This window comes from Perna viridis, chromosome 12 (genome assembly GCF_037379345.1).
Source record: "Perna viridis isolate PV_CMFRI_1.1 ecotype Kerala chromosome 12, ASM3737934v1, whole genome shotgun sequence".
Lineage (NCBI taxonomy): Eukaryota > Metazoa > Mollusca > Bivalvia > Mytilida > Mytilidae > Perna > Perna viridis.
This window is the reverse complement of record NC_142456.1, coordinates 26,746,348-26,773,757: the sequence shown is the minus strand read 5'-3', so window position 1 is coordinate 26,773,757 and position 27,410 is coordinate 26,746,348. Positions and strand designations below refer to the sequence as shown.

At 34.6% G+C, this 27,410-nt stretch overlaps 2 protein-coding genes across 4 annotated transcripts; one reads left to right on the top strand and one right to left on the bottom strand.

The window, feature by feature from the left end:
• Positions 1-402: 402 nt before the first annotated feature.
• Positions 403-27,410, bottom strand: LOC148601866 (lysosomal amino acid transporter 1-like). 3 transcript variants are annotated; one of them, XM_088555083.1, is made up of 11 exons: positions 26,827-27,410; positions 25,329-25,455; positions 21,568-21,655; positions 20,599-20,759; positions 19,282-19,383; positions 8,197-8,339; positions 2,914-2,941; positions 2,524-2,591; positions 2,007-2,154; positions 1,221-1,343; positions 403-611 (listed from the first exon to the last, which is right to left on the bottom strand). In XM_088555083.1, the coding sequence occupies exons 1-11, from the start codon at positions 26,949-26,951 to the stop codon at positions 429-431; spliced, it is 1,296 nt and encodes a 431-aa protein (XP_088411209.1). In that variant the 5' UTR covers positions 26,952-27,410; the 3' UTR covers positions 403-428. The 3 variants fall into 3 exon arrangements, with proteins under 3 accessions (XP_088411209.1, XP_088411211.1, XP_088411210.1); XM_088555085.1 differs by having other exon boundaries at positions 27,306-27,372; XM_088555084.1 differs by lacking the exon at positions 26,827-27,410 and adding an exon at positions 26,671-26,802.
• Positions 22,350-24,873, top strand: LOC148601867 (uncharacterized). The gene is made up of 2 exons (XM_088555081.1): positions 22,350-22,422; positions 23,016-24,873. Exon 2 carries the CDS (start codon positions 23,018-23,020, stop codon positions 24,803-24,805), a length of 1,788 nt encoding a protein of 595 aa, XP_088411207.1. The 5' UTR covers positions 22,350-22,422; positions 23,016-23,017; the 3' UTR covers positions 24,806-24,873.

Below are 27,410 nucleotides of genomic sequence, written 5' to 3'. Positions count from 1 at the left end.
CCCAGATTTCCAGGCACCTACCCTACTCCTCGGGATTTCTAAGACTTTCCGACCCTAAAAATATCAGGGCTCCCCTACAAGTCTGACGATCATATGCATGCGAGAAGCTCATACTAGCCGACCTGTGAGCTCTATAATAGTGCTTCATTTTCCTGTGCAGAGGGTAATACTAAATTCGCTATCGTGCAAAGCTTTACAGCTATAAGCCAGCGGAGTGATATGTAATAAATCAAGAAACGGTCATAGGTATGTGGAGGAGATTGATGCAGCTTTAGTTATGCTGCATATAGAAATGGCGAGTTGTACACGCACGTGCATTTACCGGCGCTTTTATACCTTTGACATTGTTTTTGTTTCAGGGAAAAACAATAGGGATGTTTTAGTATATTGAATAATAAGGCACACTCATAAAACATTTTATTTACAATTTATGTTTCATTTTTAGTATTGTTCTTTTCAATAAAATCATCAGTATCTGATAAAGGTGCCATATCCCAGCTTTTCTTAAACCATTCAACCACTTTGTAATATCCATCATATGCTGTAAGTTTGTCCTTATCTGCCTTAGGAGAGTGTTTCTTTTTCGGTTCTGACAACCATTCAAAATCCCACTGAAAAAAATACTTAGCACGTTTATATTTAAAAACAAACACACATAAACAAACAAACAAAACAAACACAAAAACACATGCAGATGAAAGGAGGGGACCTGGTCATGCTCGAAAAGTTAAGCTGATTAAAAAAGGGGAGAGTCACTATAGCGACCCCCATCCACTTATGTTAGTTCTGAATTTCTTGATCCGTCACTACGGTACTTGTTACAGTAAGAACACACGTAAATGGTATATACCCCTTTATGAACACATGGTGTAATTATTTATGGTTACTGAAATTAATGCCATTATACGTCGTAATTTCAGTAATCAGATGGTTGTAAATTAAAGTGAATGATGAAGTAAGGAAGACAACTCATGAACTCTCTCATTTATCAATTTTTACCTTGAGCCCAGCGTGTTAATGCGTCCATTGAACTACTGCTGTAGCTTGGTTTTAAAAAATATTGGGAATCCTGGCAACTCTGATCGACAAACAATTGACCAAAACAATATCCATCTTGTATTCTTCATAAAAAAATATTTATTTTAATTTTTCCTCAAGATCAGTTAATTCATCTGACCGATAACACCTATCTCTTGATGAAAAAACAAAATTAGGCCTACCTCCAACTCTGGACTCTCTGATGATACTGATTCCATGATGGTCAGCGTTTCTATTTCCGGTTGTTTTAGTTGCTTTTCTGATTTATCTCGATCAATATTCAACTCCTTATAACAGTCAGCTTCCTATAATTGACAAATAAATTGCAGTCTGATGAAACTGGCTTAATCCCTTAAGACCGGCTTGATCTAAACACAAGCATGTTTTAGAACGATTAAAACGACAGAACATAGAGTAGTTCTTATCATATTTTGTACTGGTATATATACCGAAACTAGAATATGCTAGCTTTTTTAATTTTGGATGAACACTGCACAGTCACATCCGCATAATCTTCAATTGTTTCCTCATAGCATAAAAACTGCATATATAATATGCTCTACGACAAATTTGTAAACAATTTTTCTTATAGTGTATTCTTATAAATTATAACTCAATCTGACACTTTCTCCAAGGCTCGTCAGGGGCGGATCCAGGATTTTAGATTGAGGGCGCTCAGTTAAATTTCTTTGAAATATTTTTAGCTTAAATTTTTGAAATATTCTTCTAGAGTGGTTGCTATGTAGATATCTTTTGTGGTAAAATTAGCAAGAAATTAAAGTTTTAACCTAAATCTACCCCTGACAACTCATGCTTTGCAAATTTAGGGGGACGCACGCCTGCCATGCCCCGCCTGAATCTGCCCCTGCTTTTTCGCATTACGGTAATAAAAAGAAACGGAAACATGTATATGCACGAAATTTCAAGTGTGAAAATGCCATATTATACACATTCTAATTTGTGCTTACATTATCCTTTTCTTGATTACCAAGGTCCTTAGGAAACCAGGGCGATTCATTACAAATCATTTGTTTTACACTGGTCTGTAAGTCACATGTTCCACACATTACAATACTGCTATCATCTGACCAGTCAGAATCATCCGATTTTCTGCTCCTTTAAAGAGAATTTCAAAAGCTGAGAGCCACTAACAATTCTTCTTGGTTACTAAGGCTTCGAATAAAGATTTCTTCCTTAAAAATTATTTTTCGATTGTTTTGATTTGACAGATTGTTCTGTTTGTAAAACTGTCTCGGTTTCTTATGTTTTTTTTTGTGTTGATGTAAAGGGAAAAAATCCGAGAGCGATTCATATGTAACTCATAATTATATTAGCAAATCCATTAAAACATTTCGAGAAGGGAAAAAAATCCTACTAAACCGTAACACTACACAACTTACAAAAAATGTATTGCATTTAATTTAATAGAGCGACGCACTAGGAAAATACAGTTTAACTAACTAGGTTAATTACATGTGTACTAACTTTTTTAATAATTCCACTTTATCTTTTTCAATTTGTTGTCGATTTGACCATCTTCTTTGAAAAATAATCTGAACTATGTTAAGGTAATAATTGGGAATGAACAAAATAAACATGATTTATGGAAACAAATTAATATATATTGATTCCGATTCCCCGAATATTTATATTGTGTCATAATTTTTGTACACATTCTTGTTCAAACAAATATTGTTTTAAATCGTTGGATTTTGATTTTATGCATTTGAAAGACTCGTCATTTACAAGCTAATTGCATATTTCAATTAATGATTATACTAGGACTTTTCAGGTTGTTTTTCTGTTATCACTTAAGCCATCCCTCTTGATTACATATATCTTGCATCATGCTATAATGTCTATTTGAAAGGATACGCCAATGTGAATGCCTATCAACCCCATTCTGAAAAATATAAAATTGTTATAATAATGAAATGAAGGTTGCATTACATTTCCGTAACTATACAAATAAAAAGCACTAATTCCGCATGACTTATAAACATATTTAGCGTGACTTTTGTTTTTTTAATGTTTTAAAGCCCGATTTTTTGTAAGAAAAATTACTTTGAAATTGTACGGCGGAAAAAAAAACTCGCACAGAAATTTAATGACTAGTAAGTAAAAGCCACCGGATAGATATAAATGTCACTTTTCTTGAAAAGCAGCGGACGCTCACTTGTTCCATGCTCCCAGTTTTTAGTGGAGTCCGTGCTGCTCATTTACTTTTGTTCCTTTGTACATGTTATATTGGTTATTTCACGTCCTTTGCTGTGTGTCTATTTTTACTGTCAAGTCTTTATCCCTGGAATATAATCTTTCGATTTCCGCTCGAATCTTGGTTCCCTTGAGTGTTCTTTTAATAATGGCCTAGATTGGAGAAGTCCTAAATTCTTTTCAACGTCCTATGAAAATATGAAATATAGGGGCATACTATGTATAATATTTCACCGGCAAGAGTGGGGGGTTCCTCAATCCCGAAAGGGGGGAGGGTCATATTTTTTTCACTCAATTATTAATGGGGTAATTTTTTTAAAATTTTTTTATGTAGAAATGAAAAAAAAATCACTTTTTAAAGAAAATAACAAAAGGGCTGTAGAAAATTAAAAGGTGTCATTTTGGAATAACTTATAGTGTAATTACCAAAAGAAGACAGATGTATGTGTGTTTTTTTCTTGGAAGTGGGTCAGTGATTTTACTGTTTTCTTGGATGCACTATCTCGCTTTAGGCAAATTTTGAGAGAGGAAAAACCTTCGTTCCCTCTATGTTCAAATAAATGTATTTCTGCCAAGCAAAGAAAAAAGAGGTGGGGTTTGTTGTCTAAGCGATAAAATTTGTATCAGATTCTCTTTTTTTTCAAGTGACTTCGACATTGAGACCTTTATTTTCCAAAATATTGATATTATCAAGTAACTACATGTGTGGAAATGGTCCATAGTTTATTGCAAAGAAATTCTTTCAGGGAGGAACGCAAAGTCCTGGAAACATTATTATTCTAAATATGTTTCAATAAGTAAATGATATTTAAACAAGAAGAATAAATGTTGTAAAAAGAATATCTATTACTACGATAATTTAGGGAGTTTCATTTTTTTTTCAGAAGGGCTAGAGGGAGGATCATTTCTTCTTAATCAGCATTAAAGGGGGATTCATATTTTTTTCAGTTTTCATTGATCACAGATGAGGAGACCCTCACCATCCCTGGCCGATGAAAAATAATAAGTCCTTAAATATAAAAAAAAATGATATTATTGTTATGCAACTAGTATATGAAGTCTGTAAAATGATTTGAATGCTAATATAAAATCCATTTTTGTCAATGAAGCCACGACAGTGGCTGAAATTGACCTAGGCATCACATGAAAATCTTGCTAAATATCATAATTTGCGGTAGCACTCACATGCATCCGCGATCAATACCATTGTGAATGGAAAAGAGTGAAACGTGAAATGGAAAGGAGTAAAAATAACAATGAAATTGATAGTTAATCAAACACCATGCAAGGGAAATTTCGCATCTTCCATTTTATTTAGAAATCCGTGTAATATTTACGCACTATTTAATGACTTGTTTCTTCTGACTGTTGATCACGTGGTGAAAAATTGTTACAGTCACCGGCCATCTCATGCGTATGAATATCATGTGACCTTAGAAAAAAGTTTCTGAAGCTGAAGGGGACGCCAAACGGGAAATAGTTTTATTAAATAAGGTGGGTTACTGCACGAAGGCACTCCCTAATGTAGACACAATTCTTTCATTACAAATGCTATTTGCGAACAAGTTTTGATTATCTTGAGGGAAAGAATCTATATTTCTTTTCTGTATCCGTAGCCCCTCTAGTACCCCCGCGTCATCCCGCCATCTTGGATTTCTCCAGTTGAGCATCATGACAAATCTAAATATATTCTTTAATATGCCTGACAATTTTTAGATGTAGACTTAAAATAGCTGAAAATAGTATTTGAGAGACAAAGTTTTACATATTTTAATATTGAAGGGAAAATTAATCCTTTTTTTTCTACCAGTCAACCCGTTAGTACAGTACTTTCGTGTCACCCCGCGTGCATCTCAACAGACGAGCATCATGTCAAATCTTCTCTATTAATCCTGTTTATTTTTTTTTATTGCATTGATGTACAATATTTGTAAAATGTTCTTTGTACTCTGTTAGTTTATGATTAATAGGTGTGAATCTATCATGAGCTCATAGTCCTGATAATTCACCCTTTTTCTGTGTAATGTATGATTATATTCATGTTACAAACTTAAGGAGGTTTGAAATTTTTAAATCAATCTATAATTATGCAACAATAGCTAAAGTATAGGTATTGCATGCTATACATACATGGTATGTACCAGCAAATACTTGTAACATGTATTCTTTTTCCGACGCAGTTATTTCTAGAATGAAATGTAGAAAATTATAAGAAAAAGGACAAATTTTACTGCGTTGGCTATCTTTTTTTCTCTCTTTTTTCTAAGTTTAGAATAGATAATAAAAATGTTATTTACCAAAAGTTTTCAGTTTCTGCTTATTTAGAATATTTTGACAGCATTGCATTCAATAGGGATGGGACTTGCTAGTTATCTGATTTAGCCATGAAACAAATATATGGGGTCCATTAGTACTGAAAGATACAAGTTGTTTGAATGACATGAAAATACGGATTGTTTCTATCACAGTCTTGAATATCCTTTTTGTGTCTCTCGGGGCTGCTCCATTTTATCACTCTCTTAGTTCTTGGGTGAGCTACTATGTTGATGCTTTGTCTGATTGTATGGTCATAATTCTATTGAAAGTAATTGGACACCAGAAATGGCAAATTTACATGCTTTGACACAGGGACACAGGATTCAACAGTGGTTTAACTAAAGAGTCTTTGTCCTTGTTTGACTAAGGGGGAACTTGGAGCGGTATAAATATTTGCTTCAATTCTATGATAAGTAAAAGCAAAAGCTATGTGGTGAAGTGGTATAAAAAAGCAAAAAAAAAAAAAAAAAAAAAAAAAGAACATGAAACATGGAAGAGTAATCAAGTGAACCAAGGTTATAGCGGTAATCAAAAGAATGTAATCCAGGGACAAAGACCAGACATGGAAAACAGACATACACAACAAAGAACATAAAGTAACTAAAATCATACATACAAAGTAACAAAAGTAAATGAGCAACTTGGCCTCCACTAAAAACTGGGAGCATGGACCAGGTGCACTGGTAGGGTAAGCGTCCTCTGCTTTTCCTATAACACCCGCCGAGTTGCTCATAAAAAGTCAAGTCCGGGGTAGACAAACGAGGAAAGGAAAACTATGACCCGTTGAATAAATCAGTTTTCATGGTGCTGATGGATACACCATACGGATCCACTAGTTCATGATGACGACCATAAAACTTCTGTAGTGATGACTTCAATCTTGTAGCAACATAACCCTGTTCCAGAAGCTTATTTGTTAGAGTTCTAGCGCGATACAAAAAGTCTGCGTAGTTTCGGCAAGCTCTGGCATAACGTATGAGTTGTGATATGAACACTCCATACGCAGGAGCCGAAGGGATGTTGCCACAGATGAAAGGAAAGTTGACAATTCTGAATGAAAAGTCATCACGTTTGTCGTAAAGTTTGGTCAATAGTTTTCCTTTACCATCGATTTCTAAGTGTAGGTCAAGATATAAAGCTGACTTCACAGTGTCTGTAGTATCTTTTATCTCAAGTTCTTTTGGGTAGATGCGATGTATCAAATCCTCGAAATTAGGATTGTTTAAAGATAACACGTCATCTATATAGCGGAAACTGAGATTGAAGGATCTAGCCAAACAATATTCTTTTTTTTTTCTGATCAGATCAGCTATAAAGTCAGCCTCATAAGAGTGAAGGAATAGGTCAGCTAGTAAAGGAGCACAATTTGTGCCCATTGGAATGCCGACCATTTGTTGAAAAACACGTCCACCACACTGGACAAATATGTTGTCGATTAAAAATTCCAGCATTTTGTAAACATCTTCCTCTGTATATTTGGAAGATGATTTGGAATTATTTCTTACAAAGTATGAGGAATCTCTACCAAGAACTATATATGTGTATCTAGGTGTACCATCTTTTTTTGGAAAAACAACGATGTATAATGTTTTTAAGTCGGGATTTTAACTGAGTATGGGGAATAGAAGTATACAGTGTTGAAAAATCATAGGTTTTAATGCTATTATATTCAGATAATAGTCTTGAACTGATTGTCTCCAAAAGATCTTTTGAATTTTTCAGGATCCACATTGAATTAATACCACTACGGGAGTAACAAGTGTTGTGGTAGGACTGTAGACCCTCTTTGACAGTTGTGAGTATAGAAGTTAAAAGTTTTGAAAGAGGTTTGGTGGTACATTTTGCAGATCCAGCTATGAAACGTTGTTTGTATGGATTCTTGTGAAGTTTAGGAATCCAGTACATAGACGGTAAATCACAATCATCGTCCTTGGTAGAGAGACCTAAAGAGGATAGCACAGATTTACAGTTTTCCACAATCTCTTCTTTGGAAAGAGTGGTAGCAATGTAGATCTTATCACTGCTATTATTTTCTACGTCTACCTCTGATAATAAACATTGGATATAAAACGTTTTGCAGACAAAAACAATGTTGTTTTGGGCTTTGTCTGCTGGTACGACAACATATTTGTCATGTATAGTAGACAATATTTTTGCTACATCGGGGTCTTTGAAAACTGATGTAGTCTTGGCATTCATTGACCTACTTAAAACTTTCATTCGTTTCAAAATTAAAGACCCCACGGCCTTCAGTGAAGAGTGAATTAACATGTATATTTTGTAAATGTGTATCGTCAATTCTGTGTGTGCGAAAAGTAAGAAAAGGTTGTGAGTCATTTCCCCCAATTCGTCTTTTCAACTCAAGAAGCCATGGCTGCTCAGCTAATAAACGGTCTTTGAAAAAAAATTCCTCTAAAAGATAGAATGGTAAGAATATTACTTTCCCTAGTTTAAAATATTACAATTCTTTTTATGATTAGAAATGCAATTGTACAGTAAGAAACAGAGCAAAATATGAAGTCTTCATTGACTCAGTACTTCAGTCTTTTGATTGTATACATGGTATATGCAAGGACCTGCATAGTTACATGTGCATAATTATGTTCTATTTGCAAATAATGACAGTACCTTGCCAAAGTCCACGGTAATGTTTGTATAATGTAGTAAATGGTTGTCATTTGTATGTAAATCCCTAATAAATAAGTTATGTCCCCTGTTATAGCTGTCAGGTACATGCAGCTGTTTGATCCTTTGTTTCTGCAGCTCTTATACTAAAAATAGAAAACAAAAAGAGATATGTAAACCATAATAACAAATAGTATAGCTACAAAATAATTGGCGTATTGTAGGGCTTTCGTTCAAAATTTTACCTACAGTAAATCAATTTCCCATAACTATTTAAGTTCAATGTTATTGAGCTAGACTGAAGCTAGCGACCATTTCTCCAAAGTTGGAGCCCTTATATTGTGGTGAACTGAGCACTAATAAACAAATCATTTATTACTAGCGAACAATTATATGGTCATATCTGATAACCAAAAACTGAAAGTAAACAATAAATTACCATCAAATTTTAATTCTTTTAAAACCGACAATAAAAATATTTCAGTTCAATATGGAAAGGTTATCTATCTACAAAATCAACGATTTCACTCAATGTTTAATGAAAAGCCAGTCGATGGAAAATTTTCCAACTATAAAACAGGGGGACCTGACTTGGACCCAATTTTAAGGGCCTTATTTGAAACCGTGCTAGGGGGTCATGGGGTATAGCGTTGTAGAAGAGACCCGTACCCACCATTCTACGTCGGAAAAAGTAGGGGTCAAGTTCAATTTAGTGAAGTGCCAGTCGATGGAAAATTTTCCAACTATAAAACGGGGGACCTCACTTGGACCCAATTTTAAGGGCCTTATTTGAAATATAAATCAAATAATAAAAAAGTATATGCAGCTTTCATAGACTTAAGAAAGGCCTTCGATACAGTTCGGAGAGAAGGCCTGTTTTATAAATTATGGAAAAATAACAACTCTCCTCAAATATTTAAAATTATTCTTTCAATGTATCAAGAACCTTCTTGTAGATTGAAGTTCAAACAAGGTTTAAGTAGGAAATTTGTGTCAATATGTGGAGTCAAGCAAGGAGATGTTTTTAGACCCATTCTTTTCAATTTATATATAAATGATTTAATTTCAAATCTTAGTGAAGGCGAGGTTGATCCTGTCATTATCGGATATATATCAATTAACTCACTACTATACGCAGATGACATTATATTAATATCTAGTACTCAAATTGGTCTTCAAAACTCATTGAATATTTTGCACAATTTTTGTGAATTATGGAAGTTAGAGGTCAACCATCAAAATTCAAAATTATGATATTCAATTCAAATAGAAAAACTCATCTTAATAGTTTTAAACTTAATGATAATACTTTTAAAACTGTAAAAACATATTGCTATCTCGGTTTAACAATTAAATATACAGGCAATTTAAACATCTCTTCTCAGATATTAATGGAGAAATGCTTTATGCTAGAAAAACTATTTGATATGCTTATAAGCCAGATTATTCTATATGGCTGTGAAATTTGGGGAACCAAGTGTAATTTCAAAAAAAACATGTTGATACATGTAAATACAAATCGGACAGATCTATAATTTGCAAAGACCGAATTAGTACCCACTCTCTTTCAATAGAGAGAGGACGATACAAAACATTCCAGCAAATGAACGCATTTGCAAATCATGTCAATTAAATCAAATTGAAGATGAAACCCATTTCTTCATACACTGCATTATGTTATTATGTTATTATTGTGTCATCACGATTTAATGAAAATGTGTTTAACAATAAATAATTTGAATTTGAATTTGAATTTGAAATAGTGCTAAGGGGTCATGGGGTATAACAATATAAAGAATACATAGTGAATTTTATGTTCTTTTAGTCGTCTCTGTTATTGATCTGAAGCCCGTTTGACAATTTTAGCTACGCCTGGGCATCTATTTTCAAAATGGCCGACATCCCAGCAAACAATTAAACGTTTTCTGATTTCGAAGAAAATTGATAACTAGGTTCTTTAGGCCATTCCGTGTAATACTAATCATTTGACAATCTGCGTCTAAATATTTTGATTATTCTGTCACAAAACTTTCTGAAAATGTCCGCCCTTTTCCTCAAAAGTGCCTCATCCGATTGAGATGAAACTTTTCAGGAAGTTAGAACTACACTTCGAAGGACGCGGAACTTCAAAAAAAGAAATGTCCAGTTGCCGCCATTTTTTTTCAAAATGACCGCCGGACTGAAAGTTACCATTTTTGCAACGGAAATTTTGAACTCTTATATGGAAAACGGTTGGTATACAGTGTAGTTATTAAGCTTAATTGTCGAAACAAAATCCCGAGGAAAAATTGCGTGCGTCTCGGCCGCCATTTTCAAAATGCATCACTGCGGTCAAAAATTAAAAATTGCCATATTTAGATGAAAATTGAAAACTATGTTCTTTAAGCCGTCTGCGGCTCAATTGTCAATTTGAGGTACGTATCGGTCGCCATTTTCAAAATGGTCGCCACCGCGGTAGAAATTTCAAAGTTGTCCGATTTTGATGATAATTGAAACTTAAGGTTTTTCAAGCCGCCATGATAAAGAATCTATAGCCTAATTGATCATTTGAACTAAGTATCGGCCGCTTTTTTTTAAAAGGTCGCCACCAGGTCAAAAATTCAAAGTTGTTCGATTTCAATGAAATTTGGTATTCAAGTTCTTTACGCTGTCCCGATTTATTATCTTCAGTTCAATGTACGATATATTTCTCAAAATTAGATCCGGAAACGGGAGGCGACTTTTACACGTTTCTTAGAAACGTTAATTTCAATTGTTTTTTTTATTGGCGAGCCTGTCCGCACGTTTACTTGCAAGTGCTTGGAAGATTTAAACGAAACTTTCACGGAAGTTGGATCTCATCACATAATGTAAATGTGCTTTCCTAAAAATTTAAAGGAGGGGCGATTCGACCGAAAAAAGGAATAGGTCATAATAAAGAATATTGCGTTATCTCGAAAACCTAGGTAACTAGGAACTTGAAAATGTGTATGGTGGTAGAGTTTAATAAGCTCTATAATATCGTCTAAAGTTTTTTTTTATATTTTATGTGTTACCATAGTTACCATAGTAACGAAAAAAAAAAATTATGACCGATTTTTGCATATTTTCTATAGTTTTTCCAAAGGTTAAGGAAAAGGACTTGGAACATCTTTACTTAATTTTGCAGATATATAGAATCCCCCAGATATGATTAAACACATGTTTTGGAGTATCCAAGATGGCCGCCATCCAAATTTAGGTAGCCTGATTGAAAAAAAAAATCAGAATTTTATGAAACTTTGAATTTAAGCTTAAAATTGTGAACAGAAAATTCTGGATTAAGTGACCAGTTGGGGGACTTATATGACTTGCTTGCAAAACTTAACGTTGTTTTAATTCTCCTGCCATAAGACTTATTATGCAAAACAAAAGTGAAGCAATATTTTATGCGTTACCATGGTAATGAAAAACATGAAATTTTGAAATATTATAGTGTTTTTTTTTTGTACAGATTTTCCTTAGTTTAAGGAAATGAAATTGGAATATCCTTACTTAACTAAGCAGATATATAAAACCCTCTAAGTGTGATAAAACACTTGTTCTGGAATATTCTAGATGGTTGCCATTTCAAAATTTAGGTATCCTAATTGAAAATGGTCTAAAAAACATTAAAAAAATTATGAAACTTGGTATTCGGCTTGAAATGGTGTGCTGAATTCAAGATTTTTTATTTCGTGAAAATTTGGGGGAACATGAGGGGACTTTTGTGACTGGCTTGCAAGCACAACTAAAACTATTATTATTAAACTATTAAAATGTTATTATTTTACTTCTCATGATAAAAGATTTTTCGAAGTGTTCCCTCATTTTATCGGCATTGTTTGGCAAGCCAAAGTAGGCAAAAATCAATATTTTGTAATATTAGAAAATGAATTTTTAATATTACAAAATCATTTTTTTTAATATTAGAAAATATTTTTTAACATTAGAAAATCATTTTGTAATATTATAAAATATCACACATTTTGTAATATTACATATTGAATTTGTAATATTAGAAAATCAGTCACATTTTTTAATATTACAAAATGATTTTCTAATATTAAAAATTCGCAACTGGATACAACATATCCATTTTCTAATATTAGAAAATCAATTTCTTTTATTAAAAAATCGCTTTTCAATATTAGAAATTCAATTGAATTTTTAATATTAAAAACTGTTCTGTGATATTAGAAATCTAATTTGTAATATTAGAAAATGAATTTGTAATATTAAAAAAACATTTCTTAATATTAGAAAACACTTATTTTCTAACATTACAAATTCATTTTCTAATATTATAAATTCATTTTCTAATATTAAAAATACATTTTCTAATATTACAAATTCCTGATTTAGTAATATTAAAATATATCACAAATTTTGTAATATTACAAATTGAATTTGTAATATTAGAAAATGAATTTGTATTATTAGAAAAATCAGTCACATTTTTTAATATTACAAAATGATTTTCTAATATTAAAAAAAATCGTCATTGAATACAACAAATAATTTTTTTAATATTAGAAAATCAATTTCTAATATTCAAAAATAGTTTTTTAATATTAGAAATCCAATTGAATTTTTAATATTAAAAGATTGTTTTGTGATATAACAAATCTAATTTGTAATATTCGAAAATGAGATGACAGGAAGTTAGATTGCATTTTACACACATGCGATTGCGTTGCACTGTTTCGTACTCAAAAGTTGACCTGGTCTAATTTAGTAAAACTTAAAAATAAAAGGTGAAACTTGGTGGAAGTATTGATTATGGGTAGTAGAGCAATCGTACATTAATAAATGCAATACTTGTGAAGATAAAAAGGTGTAAAATGTATGTTTTAAGGCTAGAAACCACTAATTCCACTTCCCATAGGCTTCTATGCTAATTTCACAATATTCAATGGCTTCTCTGGACTTTACCTTAACTTTAACCTGCCGAGGACTATATATCAGCATGATTCTACATATGTCAGCTCACAATCCTCAGAGTGGCATGTGGGGTTAGCAGACTTGCAGTGCAGTACTGGTCACCGGAAGTGAAGGGTCTATAAATAGCATGGGAAATCCCAGTGTTTTCACAAGATAGGGGTATATTTAGAAATCATTATGGAGATTAGGCTTCACACCACAAGAAGCAAAATGCACCTATAAAATGTACAGAAATGTTTTTCCTTTCAGAAACTGTTTAAATTTTTTAAATAAGATGAGAACTTTTTTCACAGCACTATGAGGAACAGAGGTAATTTCTGCGTAGGACTATTTTTGCGTACGTTCCAAATGCTCATTGGTTGAATTGGTGGTCTGTAACCTAAATCAAGGTCTTTGCCGCAGTAGGTTCTCTCCTTTGTACCAGATGGCTGTTTTTTCAAAAATGCAAATTTTCGCACGCACTTAAAGAATTAAAATCATGAACAAATGAGCAGAAAGGGGTACACATATTTTTTTATACAACAATACAAAGCCTGCTTACTTTTCCTAGCAGTTTTAAAGTGCCTTATATTTTAGAAAACCTGTCTTTTGACAGTTAATTTTGGGAAGATACCCAATATTTGTCACTGAAACTTACGTTTTTTTCCCTTATGTTACGATAGATACAGATTTTTATGACAAAATATTAGAGAGTATAAATCATTTTCATGGATCTCCATAATGCAAGGATTTGATAAATATCTATTTTGCAGAACATTTTTTTATTTGCTTATTTTGTGTATATCCATAAATCTTTATCTCCACAAAATGTCTTTAAATTATCTGCTGTGGCATATCTATATAGTGGAACCCTACTTTTCAAAGGATGCAGAACTCCGAAAAAAAATTCTAGTGGACGCATATTTTTTCGAAATGTTCACCAAATTGAGAATTCCAATTTTTCACGCCAAAATTTTGAACTTAAATATCTAGAAAACTGCTGATCAGAATTTGACGAAACAGACACAGATTCAGGTACGGATAGTAAGCTCAATGGTCCAAACACAATTCTGGAAAACAAATCGCATGCGTCTCTGCCATTTCGGGAAATAAGGTAACCAGGAACCTGACATCCACCATTTTTCTGGGGTGCAAAAATGTCCAGACCCGGAAAAGCGTAGAACGTGCTGAGATAAACCTTCCCCCCTTCTATGTGTAAACATCTGCGCCCGAAGTCCGGACCCCTACCCTTTTTTATGTGTACATATAAACTGGCATGACTGGTAAACCCCCTACCCATTGTTTTGAGTAATTTAAAAATTTATTATGCACCTTTTATCTGAGTGAAGCATAACTTTCAGAAAATTAAAGGGTGTTCATCCAAGCTCTCCCTTCCTTCCCTCCCACCCCATCCCTCCCCCAAAAATACAGAAAAAAACAAAACAAAAACAAAAATAAAAAGACTGGATCATCAATCACAAACAAACATTTTTACACATTTAGAATGTGGCGAAGTAAACCTTCCCCCTTTTTATGTGTAAAATAATCTGCACCAGAAGTCCGCGTGTAAATCTCCCCCTTTTTATGTGTAATAAAACACCTGAACCTGAAATCGCAGGCATTCTCAAGTTGACTCTAAAACTAGCAGATATCTAGACCTTTCTTTGCATGATTGAACGCTTATTTTGGATTACCAAAAACAGCTTCTATTTTGAAATGGCCGCCTTCCAAAATAAGGTGCCCTCTTTGAAAAACAGTATAAAATTCATCTGAATGTAATGAAAATTAAGAACAATATATGCTTTTTTAAACGAATGTTTTATAAACAACTGAACGAATAAAACTGAATTTGGTAGAAAATGAGGTGCTAAGATTTAAGTGAATCTAGCTGTCAGTACCAGTCATGAAAGCCTGCCGTCACTAACTTAGCCGTCAATAACATTCATGAGCGGTGCGTTAAAAATTTGAATGAAGTTATTTATATAATAAAAACATTAAATAGGATTAAAAATAAGTAGATTTCTCTAAATATTTTTTTTGTCTTCAATAGTACTATCAAGGGCGGGATCGGGTCAATCAATTTTGAAATAGAGGGTTCTAGATGGTTTCCCGAAAAAAAATGGGGATTCCAGACTATTTGCTCCTTTTTGGCAAAATATTTTTGCACTGAATTAACAAAATTCTTCGGCAAATCGGAAAATGGAAAAGCTCAAAGCAATTCCAGCGGGGAATAAGAGTGCAATAACAATATTATTACGGAAATTCGACGAAGCGAAGGAGGACCAACCATTTGACAAGGAAGATTTGTTAGTTGCTTATAAGAACCTGAAAGAGAAGACAGAGTTGTTAGAAAAACTGAACGGACAGATGTTGTAGAAAACGGAACCAGAAGACGTTGAAACAGAAATCGTCGACACAGATGAGTATTATCTAACAATCTACAAACTAAACTTAAACATATTAGAAACTTTTTGAAACTTGATGAAAACATCCCGTTCAAACATCACCCAATCTTCCATTGAAATTTTGAATGTTGAGAGTCCACATTTTTTCCCTTCTACACATCCGACGAGTGAAGGTATAACTCACCAGAACATGTACTTCAATCATCCAACGAGTGAAAGTACAACCCATCTGAACATGTACGCCCGTCATCCCAATGATCCATATCAGAGATCCATGTATACTGCATCGGAAACCAGTAGAAATATGCCATATAGTACAATAAGTAATCACAGACTTCCGAAGATATCATTGCCTACTTTTAATGGAAGCATCTTAGACTGGCACACGTTTTGGGACTCGTATGAGTCAGCAGTTCATTTCAACCCTACCCTGACCAACGTTGAAAAGTTCAACTACTTGAAATCTCAACTGCAAGGCGAAGCGCTGTATACGATTCCAGGATTTTCACCTACAAATGGCAATTACATGGAAGCCATCATTGTAGTAAAGGAACGATACAGGCAACTACACAAAATTGCAGACGCCTATTTACAAGCACTGCTAGAAATCTCATTACCAACGAACACAGTTACAAGTCTACGATCATTTTATGATAAGTGCAAGGCATTCATCAGAGGGTTACAATCACTAGGTCACGCCAAAAATTCATATGGAACGCTGTTAGTGCCAATAATCATAAAGAAGTTACCGATTGAAGTTCGTGAAAATCTTTCCAGGGAACATGGTCCTACAAGTTGGAAGCTGAGTGAGTTAAGAAGTGAATTGAAAGAGTTACAAATTCTGGAAGTTGAACGAGGATCAGAATTGAATTTGATTTGCACTCAATACACAACCACGTCTATATTTTACACAGGAGCTAAGTCACAACGAAGCAACGTGAAGTACCAAAGAAGACATATTACAGAGAAACCGTGTGTATGCTGTAAAGAAATGCATGCACAAACACATTGTAGCAAGGTATGTGATCCTAAAGTTAGAGGATCGAGTATCCATAGTTAAGTGCAACAACCTCTACTTTAAATGCTTAGGAAATCGCCATGCCATTGATTGCAAATCAAAAAAGCATCTACAGCCAATTGTAGTAGAAGTCACCATTCCAGTATATGTAATGGTCCAATAAACTAATCCACATTTGAGTCAAACAAAAATGAAAACATGAAAGACAAAAAGGTCACACTACTAATACCATACCAGCATCAGTTAACGTAGTAAATGACGAGTAGGCTGGGTAAGGATCCAGATATGTTAAAGAAATACGGAGAAATTCTCCAAGAGCAAAAGTCGCGGATATATCGAGAAAGAAAGTGACGAGGCAAATTTGACAGAGAACAGAATACACTATATTCCGCATCACCCGGTATTCAAGAAAGACTCTAGTGCAACACCAGTAAGAATAGTGTACGACTGTTGCTGTAAGATATCATCAGAAAATGTCAGTCTGAATGACTGCCTCAGAACTACAACACAAATGCTTAATGACTTATCAAAAATCTTGTTGAGATTCAGATTAAATCATTTCAGTATCACCACTGATATTGAAAAAGCGTTCCTACATGTAAGTCTTTGTGAAGAGAACGGGGATGTCACACGCTTCCTATGGCTAAGTAGCAACAACTCAGATGATCTTGAACGACTTGTATTTGTAGATGCAAGTGTAAAAGCATATGGGGCCGTAGCGTATGTATTTCAAGGGAAAGAAAGTTCAAATGTAATGGCTTAGACGCGAGTAGCGCCATTGAAGGAAATCACACTGCCTCCATTTGAACTAATGGCTGCAGTAATTGGTGCACGACTAGCGCAAAATATTCGATCAACGATTGATTGCAAAACAACAAGATAAGGTCACACAGCCAGATAGTTCTGCATTGGCTAAAATTAACGAAAACGCTTAAACGTTTCATTTCTAATCGTGTAAAGGAAATACAAAAACTGACACATTCCAGCTGTTGGAAATATTGCCCTATTAATGACAATCCAGCTAATTTACTGACGCGAGGAATGACCGCTGAGCAATACACAGCAAGTTCAATGTGAACATACGGACCACAATGGTTAACGAACATGTCGATTTATCCCAGCGCACCTGTTGTTGAAACAACTTTGTCTACATTCGAAACAGACGATACGAAAATATGTCAGACGAAGGATGATTCTGAATCCGTGACAAAATCAGGTATCCAAATGATTATGAACATAGAGCGCTATTCGTCGTATCATAAATTTTTACGAATCGCATCATATGTTTAAAGGTTTATCGACAACTTAAAACAGACAAACAAGCACAAAATAAAAGGCCAGTTGAAACCGAATGAGATACAAAAATATGGATACGTGATACTCAAGCTATACACTTTTTTACATGAATATCAAACACTGAGGAATAAAGGAAGACCGCGCAATTCATTACCCAGAATTCGGCAACTACGGCTATATCTCGACGACAGAAATCATTAGATGTGGTGGACGAATACATAATGCGCCGTTGCTAGACACAACTAAATAGTCGTACATTCTTCCCAACATCCACATATTGACAAAACTTATTGTTATAGACGCCCATGAAAGAACCTGCCATTCAGGAGCAAACGTAACAGTTACTCAAGTGCGACAATCATTTTGGATACTAGTACTTAGACAGTATGTAAAGAAAACACTTCACCAGTGTGTAACTTCTCGAAAGGTGTTCGGACGATCATTTCCAGCTCCCGACCCGCCACTTTTTTCAACAACTAAGATTACAAGAAGCACCACCTATTACAACTACTGGCATTAACTTTACTGGAGTCTTATTTGTAAAAAATAAGGAGAACGTTCTAAGCAAATGTTTCTTTTGTCTCTTCACGTCACGTATGCGTCGACAAGGGCAATACATTTAGAATTTGTTCAAAATCTATCTAAAGAGGCATTTCTGCAAGCTTTCCGACGATTTTGTAGAAGAAAATCAACACCAAAAATCATTATGTCGGATAATGCGCGCCGTGGTTTGAAGGATGGTGGGGAAGACTTTTAGAATTAACGAAGACAAGTTTGAAAAATAGTATTAGGAAAATCACTAATTGATTTAGACAGTCTACAAACTATTGTTAGAGAGATCGAATCAGTCCAAAACGACCGACCTCTAACTACCGTTTCATTAGATCCAGATGACCTCGAGCCATTAACTCACAGCATTTTTGCTATATGGACGTAAAATATGTGTACTCTACACCCGAGTATAAATGCTGTAGATATACAATACATGAAAACTGATGCAAACTATGCGAGGAAACAGTCACAAAGACAATGTATGTTGTTAGAACACTTTTGGAGTCGGTGGAAATCAGAATATTTGTCTGCCCTTAGAGAATATCACAAAATTACAGGAGATAACACAGTGAGGATTAAATCGTAGACAATGTTCAAATTCACGGAGAAATCGCCGAGTTATGTGGAAAACGGGTATCGTGGAAAAACCCAACTTTGGAAATGATGGCTTAGTTCGATCAGCCATTGGGCGTACTAATACGGGAATAATATCATGCCCAATAACCAAATTATATCCCTTGGAGGTAAATCAGAACGACAGATTTCCGGTCGAAGCACATACAGTAGAAACAACAAAGAATCAAGATGATGACGAAAGTTTAAGATTCGGAGAATGTCATGAACATTGCTGGACATTAACGTAATTGTGACTATATAATGACTAATAAAAATACATACCGACTCTACAACTTCATAAAACTTTGACAACCAGTAGGACAGCGCACTAAGTGTTCCTAACACATACCCTATGGTAAGTACTGTGTGCATATACGGCTGAAACTAAATTAAACATATTGTTATTGTTCGTCTTAGTAAATGGGAAAATCTATTGTTGTCATGAAATTTCAATTTTTTTTTGTTTTTTTTTTGTTTATTAAAGCCTTATTACTTCCACAATATTGGCGTTTTCAAATTTTCCGACTTATCTATGTGTGCTTGATCTTGAAACGACGATTTTTGTACGATATCCGTTTTTTTAATCCTTTACTTTTATGAATTTTTCAGTTGTTCTATTCTTCGTTTACCTACCTAACCCGACTTTTAAAATAAGGCACTGTAAGGCAAATGTTACATTGTATAAACTAGTGGCTGATCGGGGTAGAGGTTGGTTACTTTGTTTGGAACCACCTTTTTGGAAAACTTTGTTGATTTCACGCAAAAAAGGGCAACTCCGAGCCGGCAGCCTCTTTTTCGAGGAAATCCCACCCTTTCCAAAATCTCTTGATCCGCGCCTGTATACATGGACCTACCGTATGAACCCCCATTACTTGTCGTGTACGCACTATTCAATGTATTAATTTTCTATGTGTATCGTACATCAGTACATTGCATACATGTCGCATTCCATAGTGAAAAAAAATCATGTAGCATAAGTGTAACATGTGTATATTGTATTGTACTTGTAGGGAGTTGAAACAGGATAAACTTGCATAAACAATTGTATTTGTATTTGAAAATAATCAATCACTGTAATGTATTAATCGAACGGACAGAGGGCAGGACGGACACTTTCATCACTTACCGCTCCGTGGTAGAAAAATGTATATAAACAAAGGGAACAACTTGGTAGTGACTATTTTGGTTTGTTAAGAGCTTGGTTTACATTGTATGCGAATAAACACAATAATACATGTACATGTATGTTGATCAATATCTAAAAAGATGTTACTTTTAAATATATCTTTGAAACATAAAATGGTTTTAACACAGTCACCTAGTCGAGCAGATTGGTATTACTACCTGAAAAAAGATAAAAAAAAAAACACTCCACTTTAACTCGTAACAAAACATATAACAAGGTGTTTACATTTGGGAATTCCAGGCTAATATCTGCTTATTTTGCCGAAATTTTGCACGAATTTCCGGACGGTTCCGACCCTGAGTTCGTTACTGCATTGATTTTTATCAGTGCATTTTTATGTGTTCACACGTCGCGTTCTAGTTAATTTCTGTCTAACATTATATTTCATTTGATTTTTTTTTATTTGTAGATACCTTTGAAGAGTTATGGTATATGATTTGATCATCCGATATGGTAAGGTACTCTGTGATACACATGGTGATGAACATCAAACACAAGACAAGGAAGAAAACTGAACACAGACAATGACATCGGTCTGTCACGGGCTTCTTCTGGACAACATCTATTGTTGAACCTGAAAATATCGATGATATGATATCAACATGAAATTTGTCAAATGCATTAACATTTTCATTGAAGACAATGACAAATCAGGAAATTTTGAAAGAGAGCAGAGTATTTTCAATTAAAACGAGATTTCAGGCTATTATGTGCTAATTTTTTTGCCTATTATTTGCACGAAATTTAACAAAAGTTTCCGGCAAACAGGGAGAGGGTCGACCCCCAGAAACTCCCGAATCCGCCAATGAAGATGATATAAATCGTAAACATACATTTTTGACGGACAGTGAAAATTCTTTGACTTGTTGACTTGCAAGTAGATACCATTCAAATATAAAAATAGTTTGTTTGGACAAGATTAAACTGTGTGATTCGATCGAGTCGCGAAAATCAGGAAAATGTGAAAATCACAAATATTTGCACTTTAAATTCAGTTTTTGATTGGCGCAGTCACCTCTTTTAGGTACAGTTGCATTTTTATATTCAGACAAACTTTTAGGAAAAAATTGGCATGTGTAAAATATCGTTTTGTTTTATTTAAAATTTCGAGGTTTTTATAGTATATCGGGGGAATGACGGTCTTTGATTTGAAAGTAAAAGATAAACGTAACTCTAACTCGGCACAAATTTTAAACAATTTGAAAATAAATAAAAAGAGTTATAACGAAACTGAATCTTTTTTTTTATTTGCGCAAAAGGAGAACATTATTTATATTTATCTATGAACACGTGGTTATCCCATTAAAATGTGTGTCAATCTCTCTCAAGTTCTGGGTGAAGCAGTAAGATTTTACTCATTACAGATTTTGGGAATACAGCACCTTTAGTTTCAATATTCGGATATCTTGTACAACAACAATGTATTCCAATAGCAGCATTTACCACGGTACCACACAAGGCGAAAATTACCTGAAATAATACGAATTTAAACATATTAAATACACTCAATGAAAATACAAAATTTCGGGAGAAAGATGGTTATATATGAGGAGGATGACAGAAGTCGGATCTTGCGATTTCGACAAGGGCGGGGTCCAGATGGGTTCCAGTCTATTATTTGACCATTTTGCCAAAAATAGGGCACGGAATTAACAAGAGGCAGCGAGAGGATCTCCTGTACCTGGATCCGTCCCAGTCTGTGAGTTACATTGTACATTAATAAGGACCAGATTTGTTTGCCGAATTAGACAAGTTGCATTGATATACAGTTTTTAAAAACAATAACTGATTTCTGTATAATTCTGTTCAAGAATAAACAATACTACACAGAACTTAGTCTACAAAATCAACCTCTCATACATGTCATTTATTGATAGCTGCTGAAAAAATCAGGTCTTGGATTAGACAGGTTTAGTAACGGTATTTACAAACAGTGTCACCAAGCTGTGTCAAATACCAAAACCCTTTGTTTTTATGATTATCATTCAACCGAGAAGTAATTTAATTTTGATATTAATTTTCTCCATTTGAACTAATGAAACAATCGATTTAACATAGTCAAAAGTGATGAAATTCAATCTATCGAATATTTGCCAAATTTAAAACACGTGCTTATTAATTGAAGACCTATTTGTATAAAACAATGACGAACCACGTCCCAGAACGACATACCGTAGTTACCATTCCATGTGATAATTGAACACATGTTGATATATGAAATTCGGATAATACTTGAGGTATGTTGACTTTCTTTATATCTAGCTGGATTGTGAACATATTGTAAAAACGGTTACTGTGCAAATCTTACAAAGAGCCCCGAAAATAACATTAAAATTATGACGTCTAGTGGGACATTACATGACACCCCGCCATGTTCCATTAGAAGTTTGGGGATAAAAACCACTTAAAATGGCCCTACCTTTTTTTAAAAAAATAAGCCGATCAAACTGCAATTCGAACTTAAGTTATTATCTGGAAACCGTCAGAGGACGGACGGACTCACAACTTTTCGGAGAATATATTCACATAACACCTTGCACAATTCATGTGGTTTACCACTTTAAACGGCTGAATAATAACAATGTTTTGGAATTCAAGTTTAATGTGTGCGCATTTTCAGTAACAAACAAATACAACTATGAAAATACAACTCAATGGGCTACCATAGCAACTGTCATATCTGTATCCATTTTACTAGTACAATATAATCCGCAGTAACCGTTTTCATCTCTCCTACACCACCAATAACCGTTACATTTTAATATCTAATATGTATGTATCTCTTAATGACACGAATAATATGCTAATTATTTTTAATTTTATGTTACAGAAATGGGACAAGAACGCATAGAGTGTGACGCATGTAAACGCGCGGAAGGATCCGATATTGCATTTTGGTGGTGTGGTGAGTGTTCCGAAAATCTTTGTCATGACTGCCGAAAGGTGCATGAAAAGCTGAAAGCTACGACAGGCCATTCCGTCATAGCAATTGAAGAATATCTCAGACTGAAACCGGAAGTCGCATTGCAGCCAATTAATTGTAATAAACATGAACGCTCAATCGACTTGTACTGTATCAACCATGACATTGCTTTGTGTCGTTTATGTATGACCGAACATCATAGAGGATGTCTGAAAATGTTGCCAATAGAAGACGCTGCACAAAATTTCAAGAAATCGTTACATATGAAGCAGACAATAGAAAGTTTAGAAACCATGAGAGAGATGTTACAAAGATTGGCAGAGGACCGAATAGAATCGATTAGTGATATCGAACAAGCGGAAAAGGTTGTTAAGGAAAAAATTTCAGCGGTTCGGGAGAGAGTGATTAAGCACATCGACCGTCTTCACGAACAGATACAAGAAGAAGTTTCAAGCATTTGCTTTCAGAAAACGCTTCAGTTGAAGAGACAACACAATGATATAATAGAGCAACAAGAAGTCAACAGAATGTGGGCGAAAAATATCGAAACAATGATAGCGATGGGGTCGGATTTAAACCTCTTTTTGATGTCGCAAAAGTACAGGGACATCAGAAAGGGGCAAGAAGTTTTCGTAAATGATGCCCAGCGACAGTCCTTGAAGACACATATATCGTACCACGAAAGCGAAAATATGATGGGTAATATAAAGTCTTTCGGAAACATTAATGTGAGTACGACACAATCGAGAGTGGCGCTACCGACCGATGAACCGATGCCCTCAAAATATTTTCCTCTTGACTTGAGCAGATTGCGTGTACGTGAAGGCTCAACTTTACCACCGCTACCACTTAGTAGGATGACGAATAGAACTCGATTTTCCAGGACAACAGTTGGGACGAATAAATCATTAAAGCATGAAAACTTCCGCCTAAAGAAAAAGATAGAAATACCTAAGCCAAGAAAGAATCTCGACTACGTATGGATTACCGGAATACAGTATGTTCCAACAACAAACAAAATTCTTGTTTGCAACAGAAATGATAACCATATGTACCTCTACGATGATTTTGGTCGAAAGATTAAAGAAATTCCGTTGGCAACAAGACCTTGGGGTGTTACATTACTTACAGGAACACAGAACGCCGTTGTTACTCTCCCAGAAATCAAAGCAATACAGTTCATAAACATCATAACCTTTGCTGGTACGAAAACAGCAAATGTGGGCACATGGTGTGCTGGGATTACTACTATCAACAACCAGCTGATTATTGGATGTGATGGTGCTTTTAGAATCTTAGACGCTAGCGGCAATCTAAAACATACAGTTCCGGTTTCCGGTGGTCGTATATGGTACATTCACGCATGTTTAAACGGAACTCTTGTTTACAGTGACACATACAAGGTATATGGAGTCACTATAGATGGCGGCGAACTATTCAAATACGAAGGGAGTGATTTAGATTGCTCGGAAGGTATCACGACTGATTATAATGACAATATCTACGTTGCTGGAAGAGATTCAAATGACATTCACCAACTCTCGTTAAACGGAGAGCTGCTGCGTGTAATTCTAAGCAAATCTGATGGACTAATAAAACCTTATGCCTTACACTTCCGGCGGAAAGCGAAACAGTTGTACGTGTCTTATGATGGGAAATTCATTTCCGTTTACGACGTCAAGACCGGGAGATACTAGTGACATATTTTTGTTAGTTACTTTGCACCAGAGAAAAATGTTAAAACAATCATTAAACCTGGACAATACTACATTATTTTAAGCGGTAACATCTAAGTGATAGCCTTTGTACTCAGGGGCAGATTCAGGCGGGGGCGTGGCGGGCGTGCGCCCCCTAAAATTTGCAAAGTATATTTAGGCGGTTTTAGGTTGAAACTTTAATTTCCTGCTGATTTTACCACAAAAGATATCGACATTGCACCTACTCTAGAAGAGTATTTCAAAAATTTAACCTCAAAAAATTTTTCGCCTCGCTCCATTCGACGAAATTTTAACTGTGCCCCACCTAATCTAAAATCCTGGATCCGCCCCTGGTACTTATCCTGGCCTTGTACATAAATAAAACAAAAATTAAAAAAACAAAACAAAACAAAACAAAACAAAAAGCCGGGAATGACAATTGAGAAACAGAATATGGAAAAATAACAAATGAAACACACAAAAAGTAAGCACTAAAAACCCTAGTTACATCCTTTTCCTGTACCTGCAATGACTTTTGTTGTGACAGGATAGCACCGATACAGCTTAAACCATCAGCAATCATGTGACCTGTAATTGACGTCATGACGTAACGATTCAATTTAGCATTGCGTCGCTGATGAGTGTAAAACCTAAAGAAAAATAATTGATATTAGTGTCTCATGTTTAAGATAATTTAAACTTGGTGGAAGCTGAAGGTTCGGTGCGATATCTTCTGGTTCAAATTAAAGATTGTCAGTGCGAAAGTCAGTTAATAATAAATGTACTACTGATGTCTGATGTTGAAATATTTTGTCATTCACGTTTTGTTTATGGGGGAGCAGTTTTTAGATACATGCATCGCAGATACTATAGCAGGTAGATTGTGTCTTATATATTATATAACATATCATATTCAATATATGAAATATCTTATGTATTACATAAAAGATATCGCATGTAATAAATGAGATATCTGATACAATGTACATTAATTAAGATATATTATATGAGATATCTTATGTGAACATTTACATAAGATATCTCATAAAATGGTCGACTCGTTTGTCGAGGGCAATGAAGTGGCCAATTCCATTAAGTTTCAAAATATTGGCATCTCGAATTTTAGAAAGGCTTATCTTAAATAGGTCAGTCAGAAAGTAATTTATCCTCAGATTGACGAATTTGTTTTATCAATCAGAACCAAATGGTCTTTGTTGTGTGTGTCTATGTTTGTGGTCTAGACGTTACCCCTGGATTTATTTGACAAAGGTTTTGATTACCGAACATAATCGTGGTTCTCTTAATTTCCTTTCTATACACCATACGTGTCCTTTTAATATGCTAAACCTTGGTAAATCATAATTTAGCAAATACATGCACAAACTCCAGAATGTGTTTCCAAAAAGAGTTTCATGGTAACTTAAGGTAGCCACTGCCATTCGATGAGCCACACATAAATTAGATTTTTTGTCAAAGCCAGTGAGGTCAACAATACTATGAAGTCTTAAATCATTAGCACAAGTGGCTTCAGAGGGATTGATCATTTCAAAAATGGCAGTCAGAAGCTTAAATAGCCTGTAGTGACGATCTTTTGAAATTATGCAAAATCAAACAAAATTTAATTACTTGCAGTTTTTTTCCTTTTATTATTTCTACCAAGTTAGGTCAAAATATTAAGCTGAGAATGAGAAAGAACAAAGACCAGACCTGTTTCCATATTGTGTGTTAATGGTATATGTAACTATGAGCGACCACTCGCCTTTGTCTGATCATAAACTCACGAGTCAAAACAGATTAAGAAAAGAATTGACTGTCAATTGTCAATTGAAAGAAATATTTCGTTGATTTTTTTCCAGTATACTGACCGACATGTCCAACGATGTTGCATGGCGAATCATAGGAACTCGAGAACTAGAAATGTTTCCATTGAAATAGTACTGTCTATACACTGGAAGTAAGTTGATAACTGATCTAGGCTATTATATAATTGAAATGTCATCGATACTGAATTCAAAACTTACGAGATATGCACCAATGTCCACAGAGCGGCACTAAAAACCCCTAACATGACGCCGGCAAGTTCCTCGTCATCTATGCACCCTTCTATGTAAAATAATAGGCGACGAACTGTACAGTTAGCTTCCATTGGAAGTCCGTATCAAATAGTCCAAATAACGGTGACTCTTAAACCACATAAATCCTGCTAAGCCAGTTCTTATTTTCTTACTTCATTCAACCTATGGTGTTTGATCACTTTTTCGTTTTGATTTTCAGGTGTGGAGCATTTGGATTCCAAAATTGTGTCGCCATCACTGATTGACTGATCATACGTGAAATTAACAGGAACAGGAAGTCTACTTATACATGTATTAGGTAAAAGTAAAGGTTATCTGTTCTTCACATTAAAATCCTCGAGTTCTATCTAATTGATGTCCAAAGTGCTACACTATGTATATACAGATTACTTGTACGTGCCAGAATACGTAAAGCCACTACTCACGATTCTAAAGGTTGAAAATTCCTTAAGTATTTATTTTATCACGAATTAGCATAATGTTGCATTAGCTGCGTATTTTCCTTGGATGAAAAAAGTTTACTACAAAAT